Genomic DNA, 26711 nt, shown 5'->3' with positions numbered 1-26711 from the left:
AGGCCGGCCGACCGGCTCGCACACGCACCCCTCACCTGTCTCGCTAAAGGACACAGCTTGTGGCAGAGCAGAGGCACGGTCATTAATCATTTTGGACGGGCAGTGTTTTAAGCACGATGTGGCTGACATCTCATTAAGGAATTCTTAAGTGTTTTTGCTTTTTTTTCCATGCTGCCCAGAGAGGGCTGGTGAAGGAAATTGTTAATTGTTTTTTTTTTTTTTTTTTTTAAGAAACATTTTGTGTTAACACTTGCAGGTTATTTAAGAAACAGAAGTGCAGTACCTTCAGCTGGATGTGTGAGCTCATGAAGTGTTTCTGAAATGTTTCACCTTTTGTGTGTGCGTGCGTGCGTGCGTGCGTGCGTTTATGCACAGGCATGCGCATTTGTGTGTGTGTGTGCATGCATGGATTGGTGTGTGTTTGAGAGAATGTGTGTCACTTGGCATAAGGTTGTCTGCAAAGTAAATGTGTGAATCACGGTGTGGTATTGCTTGTGTTTTCCTGTAGGGTACATCGCTCCCTGGAGTGGCCGGTTTTACTCGCTGTGGGACACTGGGTAAGTGCATCCAGAATAGAAACCCCTTCTTCTACGGTGTAGTTAGTGTGCCTCATGCATATAGTGTATTTCAGTGGAAACACAGGAACGCTTTTACTGGCAGGCTTGCTTCACAGCTGTTCCCGATGGCTGCCTCTGTCACCCTCCCTCACAGGTACGCCAAGATCCACATCCCCATCATCGCCTCCGTGTCGGAGCACCAGCCCACCACCTGGGTCTCCTTCTTCTTCGACCTCCACATCCTGGTCTGCACCTTCCCAGCAGGCCTCTGGTTCTGCATCAAGAACATCAATGACGAGCGCGTTTTTGGTGAGAGGCTCCTCTGTGTGGGCGCTGACTTCCTGACACCCGTGACAGTGGTGATTATGAAGGCTGTAGTTATATAAGACCTCTTCCATGGCCTTATGAGAACATTATGGGAATGTGACAGCAGTGTGGGTCACACTTTAAGTTCAGGGATTAATGTGATGTAATACATTAATGCACTGACATTGATCTTGGAAGTGACTGAATTTCAGTTGTAATAGAGTTAGGGGGTATTAACTGCTTTACTATCTGAAAATTAGCCGTTTAAAAAGGACCACTTATCTTAAATGGGTAGCACTTTACAGCTCTGATAATTCCAGTGTAATTGTTACACTGCTCTTTGTTCTGTGTAAAGATCCGCACACTCCGGGGGAAGGTCAGGTGATTGGATGTTAACATTGCAGTTTTACCCCTTTTTTACCATGTTATCACTCCTTTCTCCTGAGCTGTAAAGTGGAATCCCTAAATTGCCATATAATATCTATGATTATTTACCTTTCCAGTTTAACTCACCAGTTAATTATTATTCTGCCTGTTTTCTGTCCCTCAATTAAAAAGGGTTAGTAATAGGCAATGTGGATGTTATTAGAAGGATATGTAGATATGCTCTAAGGATCTGTTGTTGGTCATATACTCTGATGTTTCTTGCATGTGTGTTAGACTACCCACTGCAAGGCAAAGTGAAAAATACTGAGCGGTGAAGGACTTTTTTTTAACTGCGGAATGAATTTAAAAGGCTTTTAAATTACTTTATAGATGTTGCAAGGAAAAGCCGCGTCCGTTTTTAACGTCCTGTGTCAGCAGCGCATTTTGCCATCAAATCACTATTCATTGGGTCACCTTCCATTAATCCAAAATAAATGTTTCAGGGAATGGCCCTGCCAGATGGAATGAAGTCGACTTGCGCTCGCTGTTCGGTAAACGCATTAGCCGACAACCTTGAGGGGTTCTTTGTGTTATAGTGCCCGTTTGGGGCTAAATGATGTCGGGGAGGGAGATTTGTGTGGTTGTTTTAATGGCAGCGGTAGCGGTCGGCGGTATAATGTTCCGTCACGCGGAGCAGGAAGAGGGATGGCTGCGGCTCAGGCTCTTGCTTCTGACGGGTTCAGCCAGGCGTTCAGCGACGTCACCGCGTTAAAGCACCGTTAACGTGGAGGGGGGGGTTGCGCTGAGTGGATCAGCGTAGCAGCGGGACGGCCCGCTCCTGCCTGCATCGAGCGAGGCACGGCCCTGGCGCGTCGCGGGACGGGCCGTTCAGGAAGGATGGGTTCATGAACCCAGTAATGGGTGCAGCCACCGCATACTGTCAATCACTGAGTCCTATGAACCAGTGAAAACTTTGCTCTCCCCAGCAAAACACTGTCAGTTCAAATCAGTGAGTCGATGACAGGACATGAAACTAGAGCAGCACCAGTTTCTGGGTTCAGGAATCCTCTCCTTGCCTTCTACTGCTTCTGACTACTGTTAGTGCCCAAGACTAGTAAATTTACTTTCAAAATTTGTCTCCGTCGTAGCAGCCAGAGAAAATGTTCTTCTCTGTACTATTCGGATACGTGACAGCGGAGACTGTGCTATCTGGCCCCCTCCTGGTGGTTCTGTGCACCCCCTGTGGTATGATTCCAGCCCATCTCCCAGGGCAGTCCTGTTATGTTGTGCAGTGGCTTTAGGTTCTTCTGATCTGGGACCAGCTTTGAACAAAGGGTGGATTCTGGTCCAGGATCTGTGCTTTGTGGGACAGTCCAAGAGCACCCTTTCCCAGTTTTGCAGCGTGCAGTACTAACCTACTCTCTGCTGCCCTCTAGTGGCCCTGTACGCCATCAGCGCGGTGTACTTCGCGGGGGTGATGGTGCGCCTCATGCTGACCCTGACGCCCGTGGTGTGCATGCTGTCGGCCATCGCCTTCTCCAACGTCTTCCAGCACTACCTGGGTGATGACACGAAGAGGGAGAACCCGCCGGCCGAGGACAGCAGTGACGAGGACGACAAGAGGAGTTCCGGAAACCTCTACGATAAGGTGCGGGGGACGGGTGCGGTCACCATGGAGACTGTAAGGGAATGGGTGTGGTGCGCCGTACTTTGATTTTGGAGTTGTATTAGAATTGGACTTTCAGATTTGTTTCATTTTGTGTGTTATATAATAGTCTGCACTTCCAGATCTGTCTACAAAGAAATGATCATAATGCCTCAGAGAATATTTTATGAAATTCGAGTGTCATTTTCAATACAGGTGAGGAGTGAGAATACAAGACGCACAATAGGGTTTAGAATCTCTGAATGGAGCTCTTTGTCAGAGAGGGAAATCGAACAGACAATTAGAAAGGAATCATTTGCCAGAAAAGGTGAAGGCCACCTTATCGGTTTCTGTTGTTACCTCAGATTGCCACACTAGCTAAAGCTTTTATTGTACGAGTGGGAGCATACTAAACACATCACAGCTGGCAAACCTTCAAGGTACAGAATGCAGTACTTCTGGAGAATGAAATGTCTCTCAGACAAAGAGTGTCTTCTCTCCGAGCTCTTCTGAAGAAAGGGTGCGGTAAAGCTTGGACTGTCTGACGCTGCGCGACCGCTCCCCCTGCAGGCAGGAAAAGTGCGCAAGCATGTGTCGGAGCAGGAGAAGGCGGAGGAGGGCCTGGGGCCCAACATTAAGAGCATCGTCACCATGCTGATGCTCATGCTGCTGATGATGTTCGCCGTGCACTGCACCTGGGTCACCAGCAACGCCTACTCCAGCCCCAGCGTGGTGCTGGCATCCTATAACCACGACGGGTAAGATTCCTCTCACGCACACACACACGCACACCATCACTCTCACCCTCACTGACACACACTGTCTCTCTCTCTCTCACACACACACACACACACACACACACGCACACCATCACTCTCACCCTCACTCACGCACACTGTCTCTCTCTCTCTCACACACACACACACACACACACACACACACCATCACTCTCACCCTCACTCACACACTGTCTCTCTCTCTCTCACACACACACACACACACACACACACACACACACACACACATACATACACCGTCACTCTCACTAACCCTCACTTACACACACTGTCTCCTATGTCTCTCTCTCTCTCTCTCTCTCACACACACACACACACACACACACACACACACACACACGCACACACCCACACCCCGTCACTCTCACTAACCCTCACTTACACACACTGTCTCCTATCTCTCTCACACACACACACACACACCATCACTCTCACTAACACTCACTTACACACATTGTCTGTCTCTCTCTCTCACACACTGTTACTCACTCACAAGATATGCGCACACATCCACACTGACACCCCTACTTCATACAGCGTGTATGTGTGTAATGGATAAAGGGTTTCAGAGCAGGAGAGGGATTAAGATTCGCTTACTGCTCTCCTCCTCCCAGAACGCGCAACATCCTGGACGACTTCCGCGAGGCGTACTACTGGCTGCGTCAGAACACGGACGAGCACGCGCGCGTCATGTCCTGGTGGGACTACGGCTACCAGATCGCGGGAATGGCCAACCGGACCACGCTAGTGGACAACAATACCTGGAACAACAGCCACATCGCCCTGGTAAGGGCTCAGCTGGGGCTGGAGGAGGCCCGTGTAGAATCTCTCAACACTGAGAACACTGCGCCTTCGTACTCCCTTTAAACTCCTAAAAGTATCAAGAGAATAAAGTCATGTTCTTCTCTCTGCGGAAGTGGCCAGCACTGGGCCTAATGGGTACAAGGAATATGTACCATATTGTCTCAATATGTGAAGTATCCAAATGGTGTGACAAAACAGGTTTACCAGGGAGGGAGTGACGACAGTGCCCGTTTGCTGTCATTTCTGTGGGAGGGACAGTTGAGGACAGTTTTGGGGGAAAAACTGGACAGCTTTTAAGATTGCCTCATCAATAGTGCCATCATGTGGACATCTAGAGTAACTTCCTGGAGGAAAATATGCAACTCTGTTATCATAGTACTCACCAGGGTTATTCTACTGCTTAAGAGTAATCCTGTGACTGAAGTGCAGCTTGGCACCAATAAGTGGATGTGGCACAGTCTGCCTGACTGAAGTTTTAATAACCCTGTACGTTCTGAGTAGCAGCCTCATTCAGCTGGTCCGGCTCGTATTCAAAGGGACAGCAGTGTGGTGCAGTGCTAATGAGTATGGCTCGTCATTGAAAGGTTGCCCGTTCGATTCCCCACGGGGGCAGTGCCGTTGTACCCTTGAGCAAGCTACTCAACCTCAGTTAAATATCCAGCTGTATAAAAGGGTAATATGTAAAATTGAAGCCTATGTAAGTCAATCTAGATAAGAACATCTGCGAAATGACAGTAATGTCATGTAAAGGAAAGTCCTATCTGAGAGAAGATTCCGTGACTTGTCTTGTGTGCCCACAGCCATAATTCTTACAAATGTGTGCAATTACTGGCAGTTACTTCTTTATTAGCTAGCAGGCTAGCCACCATCTGTACACTGTTGCATACGAAAGTAAAAAAGCCCTTGGCTAACTTCTTATTGTAAAATATTTTATTTGTATTGTTAAGCTTTTTTATTTCAAGGACAAATTATGCCATTCTCCCTAGATGTCTTACAAGCCTCCAGACTTTACACACAAGTATGTTTCAGATTTCTCCCGTTGGCTCTCATTAAAGTTTTTAGTTAGCTGTTTTTTTTTTTTTTTTTTGCTTTTTAGTCATTAGTTATAATGGATGTCAATGGTGTGTCGATCTGCACTTGTGTGAAGAGTCTGAACAGAGTGGAACAGACTGTAGCGCAGTAATAGAATGCAGGGCAGAGGCCATTTGTAGAAGTGTTTCATCAACTGTTGCCTACTCTTCTGCTCTTTGAATATCACAGTCTGAGTATTTCAGAATTTGATCTGAAGTGTTTGTGCAGTGGACTCCCCGCTGTATTTACTGAGTTCATAGGACATTTCTCGATCTCTTCCTCTTTCCCCTCCTCTCTCCATCTCCCCCCCTCTCTACCTCTCTCTCTACCTCTGTCTCCTTCTCTCTCTTTTTTACCCCCTGCTGGACGCAGGTGGGCAAGGCCATGTCCTCCAATGAAAGCGCAGCCTATCAGATCATGCAGAGCCTGGATGTGGACTACGTGCTCATCATTTTCGGGGGCGTGATTGGCTACTCTGGAGACGACATTAACAAGTTCCTGTGGATGGTCCGGATAGCGGAGGGGGAGCACCCTAAAGACATTCGGGTGAGGAGGCAAATCTTACACAACACAGCGATGACCCCAATGGCTCAAGCACATCCTTACCTCAAATTATAGAATTATTACAATAAATATGTCCAGACAGGATTTGCCTGAATAAGAGGATGTAAACAGAATGTGTCAAAACACAAACCTCTAACTAAATGTGTGAAACCAAACCTCTAAAGACATGTTTAAATGCAGTTTTCATGCATTATTCAAGCAAAGCAGTGGTCCTGTTTTTCTCCCTTCCCTCTGCCGACACGCTTGGTCACCTTGAGGCTCCTTGCCCCTCAACAAAATACTGCACCAGTTGATTTGTATTTGATAATATGTCAAGATGAATATGAATCCCTCCTTCTAATAAGAAAACTGTCACAACATTAAGATAATGTTGTTTAATCAGCAGTGCAGATTGGTAGCTAAAAATAGGATTTCTTCATACTTATCTGAGATTAGATCAGCTAACTGGATAATTCAGAAATCTAGCCAGCTATTTGCTTGAATGTGAAAAGTGGAAAAATTCCTCTTTAAATGCCCCTTTAATATGACCGGAGAGTTGCTTTTAAAAGTAAACCCATTTTACCTTCCTGTGAAGTGGGGACTCAAGCTAAGACAAAATAAATGTGTTATTGGTGGAATAAAAATAGCTTACTGTGTAAATTGCTTTGGATAAGAGCATCTGCTAAATGACAATAATGTAATGTTACAAAAACACTGTGCAAGATTCTGCCCCAGAAGAGTCAGTGATTCAGGCAGCCATAATAGCAATGAGGACCCTGTCATGTTTTTTAGGAGGAAGCTTCTACAGTTTCTTTTTCTAGTTACATAATTTATTCAGTTTGTTTGATAGAAAGGTATCAGTTGTTGATCTGAATCTGTCATTGATTTGTTTTTAATCTGAAAGTTATCTGTTAACTTGTGTCAAATGTGGTGAGACCTTCCTTACACAAAAGGGTAGAGATAATATTGGGTTAATATTGGTCAGGATGTGACTGTAACTCAGTGTCTCCCCGCCTCCCAGGAGAGCGATTATTTCACACCGCAGGGAGAGTTCCGGGTGGACAAGGCCGGCTCCCCCACCCTGCTCAACTGCCTCATGTACAAGATGTCCTACTACCGCTTTGGGGAGATGCAGGTGAGCTCTCCGCTGGGCTGACATTACTGCACACAGCTACAGGGGAAGTGTGCCACCTGTGTCTCTGTCACTCTCACTTCTCCCTCCTCATGTTACGGAGATTGGCAGCTTTGCTGTCAGGAGCACCAAGGTCATAGCTATCCGACAGGTCTATCCCTACTCCTACAGCCCTGCCTGGTCCCCTGTTCCAACAGACCTCACTGGGTTCCTACTCCCACAGTCCTTACCGGACCCCCACTCCAACAGCCTTCAATAGGCCCCTTCCCCCACAGCTCACACTGGGCTCCTCCATCCACAGCTGTCACTGGAGCTCTACTTGCACAGCCCTCATTAGGGCCTTGTTCCCATGGGGTGTAAGGGAGGGAGGGTACTGATGTGTAGTGCATGCCACAGTACCTCATGCATAACCTCTACCCTTCTCCTCTCCACCCTGTATCCCAGCTGGACTTCCGGACACCGCCAGGGTTCGACCGGACCCGCAACGCCGAGATCGGGAACAAGGACATCAAGTTCAAGCACCTGGAGGAGGCCTTCACGTCGGAGCACTGGCTGGTGCGCATCTACAAGGTGAAGAAGCTGGAGAACCGCGAGCCGCTGGACCACAAGCCCCGCGTCACCAGCCTCTCCTCCAAACAGAAACACACCTCCAAAAAGGTGCAGCATCCGTCCCTCTCAGCCTCTCCCTCCCTCACAGCATTGCAGGGGAGAAGTGTTCAGGCTCTAGCCATTTTATGAGCTTCAATTAACTAAATTGAAGTCAGTTGTAAATTCAGGTTACGGGAATGGGAATTTAATCTAATGTTGGAATTTGTATCAGCTGTGAGCAGTGTGACATTTGGACTGAATCAAAAAAAATAGTGTCAAGACTGTCATTGGAGGTGGTCCTCCACTTTTTTAAGTGAGTGGTAAGAAAAGGATGAATCGTGTGTTAAGTGGTGACCACCTCCTTGTGCTTAATACTGTAGTTATGAGATGGTGTTGCACAAGTGTAATGGATTTTACAGAGTGAAAATTGGATTTTACAGAGTGGAAAAAAAAGCTTTTGTAATTTTTTTTTCTTTCAATTCACAGACTGCCAAGAGGAAGCGTGGATACATTAAGAATAAACTGGTCCTAAAGAAAGGCAAAAAACTGAACAAGAAGTCTGTTTAACGATCAGTGGAGATGGGGAGGTTTTTAAAATAAAATTTAAAAAAATTAAAAAGTGGGGACAAAAAAAAAGGAAATGCAACAAGCGAAAAGTAAAACAAACACCAACCAAGAAGAACAAACCACCTGTTGTCTGGAAACCCCCCTGAAAGTCTTTGCCATGATCTCTGGGTCATGTGATTGTCTCTGTAAGGCGGGGCTTAGCCAGTCAGCCAGCTCCCAGCTGTTCTGCCCCTTGGCCAACCCCCTTATCAGGGCACAGAGGGGGTTGTGAGGGGGGTCAGCCAGCTGATCTGAGAGATCTCCATCGGTTTTAACGAGAGGGCCTTTGTCTCACTCTTTACTTTTTTTTTTTTTGTACTCGAATGTGCTGACAAGGCAAGAACTCTGCTCAACTGTGTTGGCAGTGATTATTCTCATGGTGCATCCAGTGATGCAGTCCTTTAAAATCTCAGCTTTGGGGGGGGTAGGGGAGATACATTGATGTGATGAATCTGGGAGCAGTTGCACCAAAGAAGCCCTCTTGTCTTGATCTGTGGCACATGTAAACTTGTTACCTTTAAGAAAAAAAATGGAAAGAAGGCATAAATAAGAATAAAGGATTGTATTTGAGCGGTGATGCTCCTGAAGCGTGTACAGAGGGTGCAGAGGAACAGGTCCAGGCAGAGCTATTCTGCGTTCTGGCAACCTCTTAGCTTGGTGACACATGAAACATTTGTGACATTTTAAAATATCCAGTGTGTAAATATGATGTATAGAGGAAATGTCTAAAAGGGTTCTATAATATATTGGAAGATTGTGGTGATTTTAAATATGCAAAAGTTTTTTTTTTTCCTTTTTTTCCTTTACAGACGCCCATGGTTGGCAGAAGTAAATATTGAATGCAATAATGCTTGTTGGGCACGATTTAAAGGGCATCAGTTCATGAAGAATGTACATTTTTCTTTTTCATTTGACAGCTTCTGCCTAATCGCACATTGCACTCTGCTGTTTGTTGGAAATGAAATATTTTGACAGTACTTACACTAGTATGATTGATTATTGATTATGGAGGCATCTCTCCATCAGGGGGCCCTCTCCTGCTGTCTGAGTGCTTTCAGCCTCATTGGCAGGAGCCAGTGCTCTTGGCTGATCTGTCCATCTCTGGTGATCCTGCTATTTCTTGTCATTCTCTTGCTAATTGAGAGATGTACATTAGTCTGTTGAGAGCTGATTTGGCAGGAATAACCAATTAGCTCTGATTGTGTGTGTGTGTGTGTGTGTGTGTGTGTGTGTGCGTGTTCGCGTGTGCGTGTGTGTGTGTGTGTGTGTGTGTGCACGAGCGAGCATGTGCAGTCTTTTTTTTTTTCGTTTTTTATTTTAAAGGTGACAAGTGTGCATGTCCCCTGTTGCATAGGACCCGAGGGCTTTTCATCACTAGCATCTTCAGAGTCGGTCTGGACCTCCGGCTTTTATCCGTTAATCAGAATTTTTTTATATACATACTGATATTTAATTTTTTCTAATCTCATCAACTTCACTTTGCTGTTTTTTGTTTCTGTTTTCTTTGAGATTTTAAAAGAATGTTAATTTATGGATGCTGAGCCAGGATACCATTAGCCTCTTCGGCCAGCCACGGAACATCATATCAATGAACTCGAGACTCGCTAAGATATTTATTTACATGAATGACAAGGAGGCAAACTGAAGATAATATCCTATCATGAAATGTAAAGTTGTAATTTTTTTTTGGTGTTTTCCTAAACCAGTGTGTTTATTCCATAAATTGTAAAAAAAAAAAAAAAAAAAAGAAGAATACCTTTTGTGATTAAAAGGGTAAATGAAATGATTTTGGTTACTGCCTTATTAATGAGAAATGGAAGGTGTAAAATTCAGTTGATTTTTTTTTTTGTGTGTTTTGATTTTGGTACCTTTTGTTCGGTCCGATGTCCATCCATTGTTTCTTTTTGTTTTTAGTCAGAGTTCCATGGAGGAAACGGTAGAACTCTGATGTTTCCAGCCACAGCCTGCTCCTTGGACCTCTCTTTCTGTTTTGTTTCCTACCCCCAACCCACCGAAAGACCTTTTCCCAGTTTGACCTTTATACCTTACTGCTCAGACTCGATTTCAGTCCTGCTCAGATGTTGGCGAAATAAAAAACGTCGAGTTTGTGTAAGAAAGACGGTCTCCGGTGTCATTAGTTCTTAGATCTGTGTGAACAGTGCTTACAAACGAGGTGTCTGGGCATCTCTGTGAACACTGCCCAGTTAGAGAAAGGCTCTTTGGACCCTGTGAGAAAGCAGAAAAGAACAGGGGAGTGTTTGCGCTGTGCTTTGTGATCTTTTTGGTACTGTGTGCTGCATTAGATATAATTATGTGATTAAAAAAAAATACATTGGGGATATTTCGCTCCACATTTGTAAGTATGTTATTTTGGAGAAAGGCATGGTTGTCAGACAGAGAAAATGTCAGTCGTGTCCTGTTATGCTGTGTATATATTCCCATCTCAACAGTGCACATTGCACCCTTGGTGGAGCTTTCTCAAACTGGCAACCCTGGCTACATTTGTAGTAACTCATTCACTAACATTTTTTTTTTTAAACAGCTGGGCTAAACATCAGGAAAATACATTAGTATTTTGTAATTTGCAATGCAGGCAAAGTACTTTATTTAGTATTACTAACTGCACTGTATTCTAAAGCATTACCTGTTTTCTGTAGACTTTTTGGATAGTCTGATGGGTTTGCACAGTTCAGTAGGTTCAATGAATCAGCTACATTTTTTTGTGAGGCCTTTGCTGTCAGATGACGGTAGACTGTTTATCTGTGTGCTTAGAAGGCACTTCTCTGTGTAATAGCCTTCTGATGTCAGCTCAAAATGATGCTAATTGTTAGAAGTTCAGCAGTAGGGCACTAAGGGTTTTTCTTTATTATACCTTCTTAGCAAACAACAGCTAAAAACTGGGAAAGTGTTCACTTGGACGCACAAAACACACTCGCATCACCTGTGTCCCTGCTACCAGACTGACCGGTGTGTGTTTTCAACAAGAACAAGAAACGAGATTTATGAACCCTTTCAATATAAACACGATTACAACTGCAAAGGCAATTACTTCAGACGTCCACAAGGTGGAAGCACTAACCCAACTTTTCTTTGTGTGCTGCTTTGCAAATGATTTTTTGAGACTGTTCCTGGTAAATTTGATGCTTTGTGCAGTTAGTTTGAGCTCTGTTCTGAAGAGGTGAAACATAGGTGGTTAACAGTAAATTATAAGATATTGCACAGATGATGGCATTAAGGTCATTTTCGATGACAAGCGGTGTCATATGCGTCATATACCTTTTCAGCATTGTCTTTGGGGCTGTTTCCACTACATGTGTTTCAGCTGCATAGAACAATGTCATTTCCCCATGGCTCTAACAGTTTTAGGTGCCTATCAAACAGAACCCACCCAAAAGTTCCTCTCCTATCAGCAGCTACAATTTTGTAATCAAAGACCAGGAAATCTATGGATATCCAGTAGAAATGACTGTAGAGGAAAAGATCATTAAAATCAGAAATAATTAAATATGTAATTAAAAAATGACAGTAATTGAAGTAATGAAGTAATCTCTATAATGTTAGTGTTGTGAATCATTTGTTTTCAGTTTTTAAAAAGGCTTGAATAGGGATGTTGTGTTTACCATTTTTTCATATGAGAAAAAAAGGGATGAGCAAGCAGAATTGATTGCCATGGCATATTTATTTAAACAACAAACAAAAAAAAAAAACACTTTGTAAACCCACTCTCCCCCCCTCCCCCACACCTTCCCACCCAAAAACTACTTTATAACAAGTGTTGCATAGGTTCTACACAGGTGGACAAAAGAGTTTGGTAAAAGCTCTTTGAATACATTGCAGTGCTGTACTACTTGTGTGTTCTACATACACACGCACACTCATTCAGGACACTCTGAGGATAGTCCCGTGCTCACTGCGTTCCTGTTTCAGAGGGACCTACAGCTGAGGAACAGAAAGGACAGACCTGCCAAAGCCTCACCCCTTTGCACCCCTCCCCCCGACCCCAACAGATTAAAAAAAGTGCTTCTCAGTTAAAATAAGGCAAGACAAATGCCGTATGCTCGTCAATGGAGCTTACTACACAACTTACAAAAAACTGCCATGTGGAATGCTACTGGGATTGACAGAAGTTACAAAAAATTTAACATACCTGTATATAAAATTCTGAAATGTTACCCCATGGTACATGATGCTTTGATCAGAACTATCTGTCACAGAAGCTACACCACACTAAAGTAATGTGTCTGTGTAAACCAAATGAGAGGGCTTCATTTTAACATACTAACAGTGAGCTCGACAGTGTTTTGCGTTTTGATCACTGCTGTGTGGATTCACTGATCTCTAATGTACTTGGATCACCTGATATCATGGGCTCACAGAAAATGATGAGCCATCTAGATGACATAGAGCTCAGTGATCTGTACAGCACGAAGAAAAAAAGCCTTATCAATGACCTTTACTACATATGAAGTGACATTAATGCGTGGCATCTTATACCTATTTGTCGGCCTCAGGAAAGTGGGTATGAAAGGTCATTCTGTGAATGAAATGATAAAACGCACTACAGCGCACGTTTAACCAAACTTTGGCAATTATACTTTGTCACACCACCTTCTTTATTTAAGGAAATATTACAGTTACAGTCCATACTATAGGAAGCTTCATCCCTCTATCTGTTCATTTACGGTACTTAAGAATATATGGAGCTGTAACCACCTGCCTATTTTTGTACTGTACCATTTTACACTGGTACACTCCCCAAACCTGAAACAAAGTGAAATTCATTACTTAGCTACTGTTTACATGCTGTACAAATGCCACTATTTCACTTCAGGCAGCAAACACCAAAAACTCCCAAGATGTTTCCACCATTTTGTCTTCAAAATCTCTAATGAAAATATATGCAGTGATGCAACGATTGAATAATATACAGTCATATTTGTCTCTGCTGTAACTTAAATTTACAAACAACTGAATTTCAGTAGCAGCTATCTTGTTGACATTCGGACAGGATTCCTATTCAGAAAGTGCAGTGTCTTACCCAGAAATGTGCCACTTCAGATAGATTATTATTCCAAATAACATTTATGCAGCATTCATACATTTAATAAAATACCCCTAAAATATGTATGGAATATATCCTGATGGGCATGAGGGAGAATCCCTTCCTCAGTAAAATTAACCCAGCAATCATGACTGACAGGACCAGGAAGTTTCAACTTTAGTAACTTTGATCTTCTTATGACTGATTAAGCAAGGCCATAAAAGCTTATCTTTATCATTTTATAAATTCCAAATCTTAACTGATGTTAATAAGCTGTCTATATCAAATATTTAACATTACAGTCAGTCCCATGTTTAGAAAACACGTTAGGTGCATGTATGCGCATTCACACGCATGTGAAATACTCTTCCAAGTTTAGGCCTACTCTCCTAAACTCACAGAGTAATAATCATGGGGCAATGACCATTACAAGGAGGGTTCCTCAGACACTCTGTGGTGATGTTTTATGCCATTTGACCGAACTAATTAGTGCTCTCTTCTTTGTCAGAGCTTGAGACACACTTGGAGTGGGAACTTAGATGAAAACAACTCAGCCAGAATCAACTGTTCAGTTGTCAACAGAGAGAAAGCCTTAATGAGTGGAGAAGATATATCAATTCTAAAAAAAGATAACTGATTGACTTGATAGCCAAAGGAGGTAAAGTATGTATTTTCTAACTGGAAAAGGGTCAGGAGGACTGTGGCTGTGTGCTGGGGAGAAGCACTAAAACTCTGCTTTGATGTGAGCTTCAGATCTATCTTTTTTCACATTTATTTCTCCCAGCATTCCTGGACTACCAGCTGAACCTGCCACCACATGTGATTGTTATAATAACATGCAGCACACTGAGTCACTTCTTAAAGGATTAAGCTGTACATATGATCAACTTGAGGAATGCGGGCGTCGATTTTAATGAACAGAGACTCCCTCGGGAGCCAGCTTTAAATGAACAGTAGCTGTTCTTGAAATCCGTTCGGGTCAAAGCAAATTGTGCAGGTAGTTGCGGTCTTCTTTAGCGATGCATTTTCTCATTCGGTGAGGCGTCTCTTATCCTTATGCCAGACGCCCCACAATGAAAGCAAATGCAACAAAACCTTTTAAATTATCCATAGGGATATGTGCAAAAGAATCACATTTGGACTTGAGGGGAACTGGGAACCGGAATGGCCTTTGGGGTTATTGCACTCATTGTTGGCAGTGTTGACTGGACTGCCCGGAGTGAAATGGATATGATTCAACTATCAAAGAAAGCAAACGGAAGGAGAGCTACAGACATATTTTTGTCCTTAAAAAATCAGGTTTGTTCCAGTCTGTTGAACAGAACAGGACGGGGGTGAAAAGGCAGTAGGATCAATTTTCACATAGCTGTTACAAGACTGAATCAAAAGATGACTTCTTTTTTCCATTATCACCTCAGCTCATGTAACTGTCTATCTGTCAGCTTAATCACAGCTATGACAACGGCATCACGTGAGAACTGATGCCAAAATGGATTTGTAGCTAGGTGCCCGTGTTTTTTATCCTCCTATATTAGTGGAAAAGAGCTTGAATCCAGTTAAGCCTGGAGATTAAATATATCGCTGTGCAACAAAGGACAAAAGCAGGATAATACTCTTTTCAGTAACATGTTCACCAGAAGTGAGCAGGGATTGTTTAAAATGAAAAAAAGAATCAGGCGACCAAGGGCTCTGTTCATAGGGCAGTGAATGCAGATAGTGGGGACAGGTGTGAGTAAAGGACGAAGAGAGTAAGATAAGCAGCTGCATCTTGTTGCTCTCCCAGGCAGAACTGTTCAGGAGAGCACAACCCTATTAGCATACTACCTCGCCTGAATGCCAAAAAAGGCAAAACCAAAGACTCCTCTGGCTTGGGACTAAGACCAGGTGGCACCGCTCCAGAGAAGAATGCTGTGATACTATGCCTTTCTATGGAGTAAGTGATGGAGTGGTGATGTCATTTCCTCTACGTTTGACAGCCAGCGAGGTGAGAGAAGGACTGGACTCGTGCCGCTGATGAAGACGATGATGAAGTCCACACTACCACGCCTTTTGTGACTGTGATGAGACATGCTTTGGGCATGATTTTCTTTTCTTTCTTCTCCACTTTGTGAGGGTTAAGGAATGCAAGCATGAACAATGCAGGGAATATCAGTAGGGTGTGCAAAACAGGTCTTAGCAAAGTGAAAAATAGAAATGTTCTACTGCCAATAAAAAATAAAAAATATCTCCACCCACACCTTCCCTGCCCCGCCTTGTCTTACCCCTCCTTACCCCAAGGTGAAAGAGTTTCTTGCACTAGGAGTCTATGTACAAGGTTGGCCCTGGCGGAGAGGATTCTGGGAAATGGCCATCCTTGGTCAGGTTCAACCCCCTCAGCTTTGTGCATCAGCTGCCGGCTGCTGTCACTCAGCCTCGGTGTCCAATAGAAACAGGCAGCAGTGTTGTCCCGTTGCCATGCCTCCTCTTCCCTGGCTCCTCCTCTTTTTGCCAAGCCCCACACCTCACAGGCAGGGCTCTGTGACAGATGGCAGGCAGTGGCCCCCGGCTCCCTCATCAGTGTGTTTTCCACAGAGGGTTGTGGTACACCCAGCCATCTCCCTGCACACACCACACAAACACCACATCAAAAGGGAAAGTCTTCAGGTAAAAGGACAAAGCTGTTGACCCCCCCCGCCGCCCCTTTAAAGTCTTTTATACTTAACATACAGCTATACCAATTGGTGCACCAACGTGCAGCATGTGACCGTGAGGTGCTTTTATTGAAAGGCCCGACCCTGAGTCCTCATTTTACCTCAGAGTACCTAATTAAATCAATTCATTGCTGGTTGGATCATTTGGATACATTTGAAGCTCTTCATGCTACAGCTACGGACTCTTTCAATACAGTCATATGATCAAGTTAAATCCATCATTATTTAAATTCGTTCATCGTTTTTCCAGCCAAACTGAAATTTGTCAGGGCAGCAGAGAGCACGCGACAGCCCGGTACGCATTAGACGAGCACAGGGAGACGCCTGACCTCTTTCACGAAGTACTTGGGCTTCCAGGGTGTGTTGGTGGCGGCCCTCTGCCTCTCCTCACTGCGCTGCCGTTCCTCCAGGTGGTGCTTGTGCTCGGTGGCCGAGTCCACGTTCCCCTCCTTCAGCGCAGCCGTCACGTGCTGCCACAACCGCCTGGGACACATCGCACCACCGTTACAGCAGGGTTACAACATGGTTATAACAGGGTTATGATATGGTTATGACATGGTTACGACATCGCCACAGCACTCTCATCACTATAGTGCTTCTGCACTGAGGCAATCATCTGGTTGTACGTAGTTAAGTACTCAGTAAAAATATTTCTACTCATGAACCCCATGACCCTTCAGTTTAGAGAGTCCAGGGCCTTCGCCTTTGCTCCACACTGATGGCCCACACACACACACACACACACACACACACACACACACACACACACACACACACACACACACACACACACACACACACACACACACATACACACACACACAGGTAATCAAGGGTCATCGTTTCTCCCAAAACACAGAAACACTTCAGCCGCCAAACTCGCAGTTACTGTATTGCAACTATATGTACTGTGCCCTCTGGATAACACCAGCAGCAGGTTTAGTTGGCCTGGGAACTGATCTCTCTTGAACAATTAAGCCTCCATAGTGAAGGACTTAAGTGGCAGACAGCCAATCCTCACGCAGCAGAATGGATTGGCAAATCCACTAATGAAATTCTCTACCTTTATTACATTTGTAAAAAAAAAAAAAGTCCTTGCAATGACTGTGACATCAGTTACCATTTTATAATCAAATGTGACTTTTTGGTTCATAATAATAAGGACACGGCCTGAAAAAAAGAGTCCATGTGAAGCGGGGCACAGAGAGGGACTGTTGCAAATGTTCTGTGGTAAGTGAGAGACAGTCATACAGGGTGAGAATACACACCAGTGCAGAGCAGAGAGTTCAAATACCGGCTATCCACAGAGTCCTTGTCTGAGGGGCACAATTAGCTACAGCGGGTGGTTAACCAGCTCCCAGAGGCACTCGAAACTTTGCTCTGAGGGGGTGAACCTCTCTGTCCTAAGGTTTATCTTTTTTTTTTTTTTACAACCAGTTTTCTGGACTCGCTTTCCCCTCATTGCTCAAAAGACACAGCCCTGTGGTGGGGACTGTGACATTTTGGAAAGTGCCTACAACAAAAAGGTGATGTCTAAGCTCATGCAATTTTTGACTTCACATTCTGTTCCATAACCACCATCAACCCAAGAACAAGTTTGTCAGGACAGTGTTGTGTAAGACAATAGCACCGAATCTTCTCAGAGTCCAATGATGGCCCTCGTGACTCCAAGGCTCTGCTCTGAGCTATTCCTGAGAGCTCACTGGCAGGTGTAAGGCTTGCTCTGTGTCAGCACCAGCAGGAGTTTCTTGTGACTGGTACACTTCCATTTCATTTTATATTTCATATTTTATATTTATTTCTAAAGGTGTACAATGTGCTGTCATCTCTTAACTATCACTGGTTCACATTACAAATACCATTTCACATGTACAGTATATATATATTGTAAACAGAGTTGGAAATTAATGCAATGTTTTTTGTGAAATGGGTAAGTATTTAAAACTGAGGGTAAATCTGTTTAGTTCAAGAAACCACATACAAAAGTCAGTACAGTGCTAATTAATAAATGCCTGGCACATCAGACTGAACACTTTGCCTGGATAGAGGTTTTTCTCACAGAACCACTAAAGGTGCCTTGTAAAGAGTTTACTAAGATGCCTCGGTATTGGCCTGTAGGCTCTCTGACTTCCCTCAGGATCAGCTGATCTGGAAAGTCCCCAGTATTCAGTGAGAGTCATTTATGAATGTGGTTTACAGATGAATAGGCAGCAGTGTAATCCTGTTTCTGGTCATCCCTTTTCTGTCTAAACTGACACTACACTCGCTACATCTGTGGGATTCTTTGGCTAATACCTCGCAAATCATAATTCTTTTATTTCTGTAGTCATGCTCGCAGGGAGCTTATGTACCGTAGTCTCCTAAGTATAATAATATTGCATCCATAAAGCTAGTTATTCCTTTGGTGACCTGTTTGATATCTGTGTTTGTGGGTGGAGCATCCTGTTAAACACTGAATGAGATTACTAGAATTCCCTGTAGGAGAAAACCCTCCCTCCCACACACACACACACACACACACTCAAACACACAGCTCTTTGAAAAACAGTTATGTGCTGATCTCAGACCTTCCAGGGACGTCAGTGCCCTAGTGGCAGGAACTTTAATCCCCGCTTAATGGCTTGTCCCTGCATGGGGGAACTCTTTAACAATGCGACACCCTCCCTACACTGGACTATGCTTCCATCAGAGGTTCTCTTTCATGCGTCATTCTATACTCCCTATACTCCAGCTCCAGCAAGCCCTACTGTTCAACCGGAGGGCCAACCCGGGGGGGGATTGTGCAAGCGATGGCATCTTTTTAACTGCATTTAACTGCACAGGTTATCTGGCAGTGCCCTTAAAGTACAGTTTAAGACTGTAGATCTGTTTCAAACACACTTCTTTGAGCAAGAACATTGATGGCCCTAAATACTGCAGATTGAGGAGCAATACATTCAGAAAACTGGTCAGTGTTTAGTTATGTGGTTCATTAATAATTTAAATGCAGTCTCCCAGTGGTGTCTTTTACATTATTCATCTATAATAGTTGTATATCATAGTGTACTTCTACACTTCCACAGTAAGCGTATGGATATCCATGGCAACCACTCAGCTGACCTACACACGCTATGCTCTTAATGCAGATGAGAAGAGAGAGAAAGTGTTAAATGTTGGTTGAGATGGGTTGGACTAGGGGTGTAAACCAAGCTAGTTTGAGCAGTCATGTCCATCAAAAAGAATAATTTTTCAGTAAAACAAATAAATTATAACAAGCATTTATAAATCAGATTTGTAGGTGCCCTCTACTTCCCATCCACTACCTAAATACTTTCCATGGGTTTATTTTTTAATATATTAATAAACACAAACACACACACACACACATACACATACACAAACAGGTTCATGCTGCATATTCTAGGCTTTGATCAGATAGGTTTCCATGACAACAAGAAACTTAGATAATGTCTTATTTTAATCATGGATATCCAGCATGAAACCTTACAACTACTCACCTAGACTCAGTGAGGCCCTGCTTCTCCACCGGCCGGATCTTCTTCTTGATCACTGGAAGTTTGGAGGTGTCAATCACTTTGGTCTCTCCACTGCTGTAGGTGAACTCCAGAGTTCCGTTCCACTCCCCCTGCGCCTTGGCCACAATGGTGTTGGTAGGGTTGTGTTTGACTTCTGCTGTCACCCTGGAGTCAGATTTCACAGAGACACTGGGATCATTTTTGACATGACGACAACACAGTTCTTTAATTAACTGAACAGAAATAGAGACACTTTTATAGTAATTTCAAAATGCATTATGCAACATGGTATTAGAAAATGACCCAAAAATGTTGACAAAATGCATTAGCACATCATTTTCAGGACATTTGTCAAGTTCTTTACAGTTAGTGAGAGATCTGAAATTGATTCTGACCAGCAGCTGACATCACAGACAGAGACAGGGAGCATTTGGCTTTCTGTTACTGGTGGATAAAAGTCTGGCCATTCAGTTAGTGGGGCTAAAAGAACTAAGGCAGGCAACAGTGACAGCATGATGCCAGACTGGTTATCCTCTCCGGTCACTGCCCTTCCACATGGTTTCTCACTGTGTGTGCACACACATACGCACAGGCACATGCACACACAGGCACATGCACACACACACATACGCACAGGCACATGCACACGCACACACAGGCACATGCGCACACACACACACACACACACACACACACACACACGTGCGCGTGGCCCCAGTACCTGTGTACTTTCCCTCCGTAAAAGGGCTTGGTGTGGAATGTGACGGTGGCGGAGTAGCCACTCTTGGCGCAGTTGATGGAGACTTTGCCGCCCAGCTCCACCCAGGGCACGGTGAGGATGGAGCGGGCGTAGGCACTGGGCAGCGTGAAGACGTACTCCTCATCATGCTCCAGAAGGCAAAGGACCCCTGCGTAGGACGGGGTAAGATGTCACAGGTCAGAATCCACCGCACCACCCTTGCATCGCCTCACGTTACCTATTTCACACTGCCACACTACACTGCAGTATTTACCGATTTGCCTTTACTTTTTTTTCTGTTGGAAAAATTTAGATGGAGCCAATATCACCTGAGACTGTAATTCCCCGCGATTAGTATAAACCAGCCTCTGCACCTTAAGTCTTGCTGTTGCTCCTGATGGTAACAGTCAACCTGCAAGGCTGTCTGTAGACTAATGTGAAGCGGAATCTGCTCACAGTGCATCAGGGATGCTGCCCGTTTCTGCCACGGCCCTCCTCAACATCTGCCCCTCCTGAGCGCTCCCCTCCTAATCCAGGTCTTCACGCATTAGAGACCCTGATCCCGGGACCCACGACTTGGCGTTTGGACAAGCTTTTGGAGCATGGCAGCCCGCCCCCCTCCGTCCGTAACCCTCTTTTGCTGGTTACGTAAGCCGACAGCTGTCCCGCTCCAGTCCCGGCACGAGCGCTCAACCAGATCTGACGGCACAGCTGTTTCCCGTAACGGATGCAGATGAGGGGCGTTGAGGTTTGGGGGGTCTCAGTGCCCCCCGGCATCTGGACCAGAAGGGTCCTGCACGTTGCATGCCCTCCGCGGGCTGGATGTACCATGTGAGACAGCAGCAGCAGCGCCACTGTTTCTGCTGCAGCCACGTGAGAAGGGGAGGGGTTCAGGCTGCTCGCCCTCCTCATTAAACACACATTCTACTTACATTACTGTCATTTATTCAGAGCGACGTACATAGGTTACAGTCTTTACATGTCATCCATTTATACAGCTGGATATTCACTGGGGCTATGCTAGGCACCTTGCCCAGCGGGTAATCAAACCGGCAGCCTTTTGGTTACAAGCCCTGCTCCTTACCACTATGCTACACTGCTCCCTCCCCCTTACATATTACATTATTGTGGAAAGAAATTTTTATGCTCCCCCCCTCCATTTGGGATTGACAATTAACTATTAGGGTTGGCTCACTGAGGCAACTTCTGAACTTGTACAGAAACAATGAGGATAGTGAATGCAAGCCTTCAATACATTCACACGCCTGAAGTGACTATTTTTCACACTACGAGTCTTACATCACAGGATTCCATAATCTGCCAACCATGTACCACCCGATACATAACTGCCTGGATGATGTTGGACAGGCTGCACAAGCCATGTGAGCTGCAATGGTCAGTGACAGAACTCCAGGACTCCTCAAGACCCATGAATGTGGAGGTACCTGCAGGAGTTGTGCTTCCAAAGGTAAGAGTCTGACTTCATATCATTGCACATATGCAGGTTTGGTTCTTACAGGATTATGATCACATCATTGATGAATTCCTCAAAACATGGCTTACAATGGTAAGTGCCCCAGTCAGAGATTAAAATTCATGAACCTTGAAAGCTCTGAGTCCATGAATCTATGCTAAAGGACAGGGAATGTATCATTGTGGATGTCAAGTAAGGATACAATGAGCCCTTTAGAATAAGGCATCGACCTCTGGGGCCCATATATGCTGGGAACAGTCTTTTCAGAGGCCTCTTTGCTCCAGTCAAAAGCTACTTTGCAGCACTCAGTGCCCTCTCATTCTCCTGTTTAACACCAGCTGCGGACCGCCAACCACAAACACACGCATATGCACACATAACAAACGACTAGAGGGAGCTCAGCATTCACATTTCCTATGAAAATAAGACATTTAATTCATGAGGCAGCCCTGCTGCACAGAGCCGTGAGGCCCTACAGTGCAGCTCACACAGCAGGTTCTCATTAGCAGTCCCAAACTCTTACGCTCACTTACGCGGTCTGCCTGCCCCTGCTTATTCAATTTGGGAAACTTCCCTTTGCGAATTATATAATCATGTGCCTCAGTGACACTAATGTACCTCTGTCACAGGACAGGCATTATGGCTGTCGTACATACAGGATGTTGCTTACGCTTGTGTGCACAGTATCTCCCAGGTACCATTCATCTAGCTGTATAAAATGGATGACATGTAAAGAAGAATAATAACATTCATAACATTCACAGTCTTTGCAGGATCAGCACACACTGCCACTAGCACTATGACACAGAGTGCATGCCGCCAAAAAGTTGTCCCTCACAAATACTGTGTGCGTGAGTTACAGACAGCCTCTGCTTCACTTAAACCCAACACCCAGCTATTCAGTGTCTGCTTCTTATTCAAAGGTCTTGAGCGGCAACCAGGATCAGGGCAGCAAGGTGGAAACTGGAATGAGTCGATGATCCTTACACGGGTCACTGATTTAAGATCGGGTACTATAAGCTGCTTCATAGACTCAGGGAATCCACATCATCAGCCTCAGCTTATGCATAGTTTCTATAGCTTCACGGTTGGTTTCAGACCACTAGCAGCTGATACATCCAGATACATTTAAAAAAAAAATCAATATCAAGGACCAAGGAGACAATTACTGTGGAAATGACACACACATCGGCAACAATGTCTCTGGGTTTTACACCACTGATTTTACGTGTGAAACAAGAAAGAAAAAATCTTGAACAGCAATCCATTAAATTTATTGGAAATTGATCCTATCTTTGATGCTCGCTGGAAAAAAAACACAAGCCTATAGCTGAAAAACACCAACGGCAAGATCCTCTGAGCATAGGGACAGGTCTCCATGACTACCAGCGCCCCAACAACCAGACAGCCAAGAGCCTGTGCTGCCCATTTGTATGTGGACAAGCAAGCATATGCATTACGTAAATTAATATGAAGATTTCTTACTTTCATGTTATCTCATAACAGCGGAATCCAGCAATTTAAAATTGTTAACGATTAAAAAAACACACGCTTGCTGTGTGAGTCTATTTAGCGTGCTCATTAGCATAGAAGGAATCATTCATGAGTGAATATGATCAAGCTCATTAGTAATGATTCTGCCCTAATTACAGCAAGGCTCTAATTGAACACTGGCTGAAGCTGTCTCCCATTGCCTCTGGCCTGGGCACCTTGCACAGCTGCCACTGAACGCTCCAAACGTAATAAGCTTATGAGGAGCTCTAACAAGCAGTGTATGACATGTGAATGGGTTTTCATCACTTGGGTAAGGCGTACAATACATTACATCACAGGTGTACAACGCAAGTATACAAGACTGTAAATACCCTGGATATAGATAAATAGCTGAGTTCACAGATGATAGAGAGTAAAGCTGACTTGAGTGACAGGTCAAGAAACAAGGTATGTCCTCAAACCACAATGGCAGCGGTGAGGGTGATCAGGTAAGCCAGCCCAGTATGACACAGGGGTCGGTTGTTACCAGGCGTAATCAGAACATGGTCTGGACACAGTCAGGAGCCCCTTTCCTCTCCAGTGGTGAATCTGTACTACATTCAGTCAAGGCTGCCAAACTGGTGAGCCAATCAGAGAGTGGGGGTATAAACTACTGCAGGAAGTACATCAACACAGGTTTCATAGGAAGTGTAAACACCAACATAATGCTCACAGCGAGTTAGACAGCATTACAGTAGTTATACCAGTAGCTACCTTTGCTTTGACATGCCTCTGTAATTTATCACAATAATCCATGGCATTTTTTGACTGAGGACAAGGGAGAATGACTGAAGAGAGAAAAAATGAAAAAGCAGGCTACTAAAGTGAATTTGGCGACGGCCATTTTGATTCCGGGTATTGGTGTCATCTCCTTTCACACTGCTCGCTCCTCTGCTAGCCCAGAATCAGAGTGAGTCCTAGGAGCCCACCGGTAATACTTGCTATGGGTTGGCTTGAACAGTATTAAAAATGCTAATGAATTCCCATCGACTTGCCAGATCTGAGAATTGCCGGCTATCAGGTGACCATTACCGGAGTGGAATCTGCATCTGATACAGAGGTCCGGCCCACTTACTTGACTCACTGCACTTTGTGAAACGACACTGTAAAAACCTGACTCACATCGTGACTGCCACCCGTACAATTTAATAACATTGGCACTTCAAGAGACAATCCAAAGCATTGCTTTTCACACTTTAGTTGAGGTGAGCTTTTCGTATCCCCTGCTAAACTGCAGCACTTGAACAGCCCGTCGCCGCTTGGCAAACTGAAGGGGCACAGCTGACTCACTTCACGAACGCAGAAAATCACTGTGGAGGATGTGAGGGGCGTGTTTATTTGTCCTATTCGCTCCCCTCCTCTGTGGTTTAATAATCAAATTACACATATAATGCTATCATGTTTGACTGCTGTGACTCACTGTGAGCTTCAGACAATTAGCCACGGGGATGCAGCCTCAGCGGGAGAGGCGCTGTGGTGTCTGCGTGTTTGAGGGCTTCCTACTTGACTCCCCCGGAGAGTGATTCATCCCTGAGTGAGCGCTGTGCCGCTGTGTGACGCGGGCAATGCTCTTTAATTACTATTGGAGCCGCTGAACTCCCCATCCACCCTCCCCTCACCAGAGCCCTGCCATTCCACAGCCTATCACATTCCAGGCCAATTAATTGGAGATTGGGTGGGATTAAGTTGAAACGCTGCCTATATTGCAAACTACAGATTTCGTTTTGCACTACAGCTGTTAACGGTAGCATATCAGTCTCATTATTTGTGTTGTCGTGTTGTGTGTATTTGTAATGAGCAGGGAGTCTGCGGTATCAAAGAGCACAGCGACCGTCCATGATCTTCTCCATATCAGAGCCCCAGTGCATTGTGCCCAGCCCCTTTAACAAAGAGGTTCTTACTGTAGCGATCACCCTTACCTTCCCCAACCATGGACACTCCGATGGACATGCCCATGAACTTGCTCTTGGTCCAGACGTGGGCGTTCACACACATCTGCCGCTCTTGGCACTCGCAGTAGAAGCCGGAGACAGGGGGGTGGTGGGACACCTGCTCGGCCACAAAGCGCACCCTGTAGCAGTCGTTTGCCTCCGGGCCGCAGGGCTCCGCCCGGGCGGGCTCCCGAATAGCGGAAGCGGAGGTGTTAGTCCTCACTGGCCGCACCTTGTCCCTGGGCACCTCCCAGGAACAGTGGAAGCTCTCGCCCAGCACCGGGTTGTAGGGCTTCTTGGCCACGGCGCCCTTGCGGCCCTCGTGGAAGGCGGTCAGGTAGTACTCCACAAAGCGTACGATGCGGTCCTCGGGTGTCACCGCCGCCGTGATGGACAGGAACATGTCAGGGTGCGCCATGAAGTTGGCGTACATCTCCAGTAGGGAACGCTTCTCCAGGATGAAGGTGGGGAGCACCACCTGCAGAGAAAAGGCAGAGAAAAGAGAGTGGGGAAGAAGCAGAGAAAAACAGAGGGAGACAAAGGGAGGGAGGGAGAGAGTCGAAGAGGGAGACAGTGAGAGAGAGGGGAGAAAGGTGAAAATGGTGGAAGAAAGAGAAAAAGAGAGAGGAGGAAGGGAGCAAGACAGAGTGACAGTCAGCCAAGAACTGATAATGCAGTATGTGGCATCAAACCTCAGCTGAGGTGAACATTACACTTTTGGGGACTCCTGACAGCCCTCTTAGGGTGCCCATGGGAATCTACATTAGACAGAGGTACAAAGCCATTACCTGTACAACTATACCGTACCCTACACATTGAAAGAATTACACACAAAATCTTTACTGCAAAGCCACAGCATAGTTAATCTAAGTGGTCAGTGACATCTAAGGTCTTCAGCCATTAATAAAGGTCCCATGTTGCACTAATTAAGCCACAGATTCTGTAAATGGTTAAAGGTAATGATGCACCTATTTAAAAGGTGAATAAACAGGCTGAAATATTTATGCACGCTGGCCAATACAATCCTGCAGTCTTGCTAATAATCTTGGTTTAAGATATGTACAGGCCAACATACAGATAGGGAAAATAGAACTACTGTCTGTGTGTGTGTGTGTGTGTGTGTGTGTGTGTGACTCTTACTGTGGCAGCACAAATAAATACACCTCTCTGTGGCACAGTGAAATGACATTGTGTTGCTTCCAACACTGTGGAAAGTGTCAGCGCTGACGTTATTTCAGCTTGATCTAAAAATACGCTGTAATTAGGAAGTGGCCAATCACGTTGTGCGATTACTGTAAACCAGGGCATAAAACCGCATAGTGTGGATTTGTGTTGCCTGTGAACAGTGTCTGTTAAGCGTGTTTAAATATTAA

The 26711-nt window shown here is 44.9% G+C and overlaps 2 protein-coding genes across 2 annotated transcripts in view; one reads left to right on the top strand and one right to left on the bottom strand.

Moving 5' to 3' along the window:
- The window catches only part of stt3b (STT3 oligosaccharyltransferase complex catalytic subunit B), a 71623-nt gene extending 61975 nt beyond the window's left edge, over positions 1 to 9648 (top strand). Inside the window, exons 8-16 of the mRNA XM_036538361.1 lie at positions 509 to 557; positions 712 to 866; positions 2666 to 2877; positions 3445 to 3632; positions 4286 to 4457; positions 5919 to 6092; positions 7111 to 7224; positions 7666 to 7878; positions 8296 to 9648. Of these exons, the coding sequence (XP_036394254.1) occupies positions 509 to 557; positions 712 to 866; positions 2666 to 2877; positions 3445 to 3632; positions 4286 to 4457; positions 5919 to 6092; positions 7111 to 7224; positions 7666 to 7878; positions 8296 to 8376 (1358 nt within the window). The 3' untranslated portion in view covers positions 8377 to 9648. The remainder of the gene's footprint in view (positions 1 to 508; positions 558 to 711; positions 867 to 2665; positions 2878 to 3444; positions 3633 to 4285; positions 4458 to 5918; positions 6093 to 7110; positions 7225 to 7665; positions 7879 to 8295) is intronic.
- A 2572-nt stretch (positions 9649 to 12220) lies between these two features.
- osbpl10b (oxysterol binding protein-like 10b) overlaps positions 12221 to 26711 on the bottom strand; it is a 98114-nt gene continuing 83623 nt past the window's right edge. The window contains exons 8-12 of the mRNA XM_036538362.1: positions 25327 to 25816; positions 20383 to 20569; positions 19644 to 19826; positions 16476 to 16629; positions 12221 to 16054 (exon numbers count right to left, since the gene is read on the bottom strand). Coding sequence (XP_036394255.1) covers positions 16010 to 16054; positions 16476 to 16629; positions 19644 to 19826; positions 20383 to 20569; positions 25327 to 25816 — 1059 coding nt within the window. The 3' untranslated portion in view covers positions 12221 to 16009. The remainder of the gene's footprint in view (positions 16055 to 16475; positions 16630 to 19643; positions 19827 to 20382; positions 20570 to 25326; positions 25817 to 26711) is intronic.

This window comes from Megalops cyprinoides, chromosome 10, assembly GCF_013368585.1.
Source record: "Megalops cyprinoides isolate fMegCyp1 chromosome 10, fMegCyp1.pri, whole genome shotgun sequence".
Taxonomy (NCBI): Eukaryota; Metazoa; Chordata; class Actinopteri; order Elopiformes; family Megalopidae; genus Megalops; species Megalops cyprinoides.
This window is presented reverse-complemented; position numbering and strand designations above follow the sequence as displayed.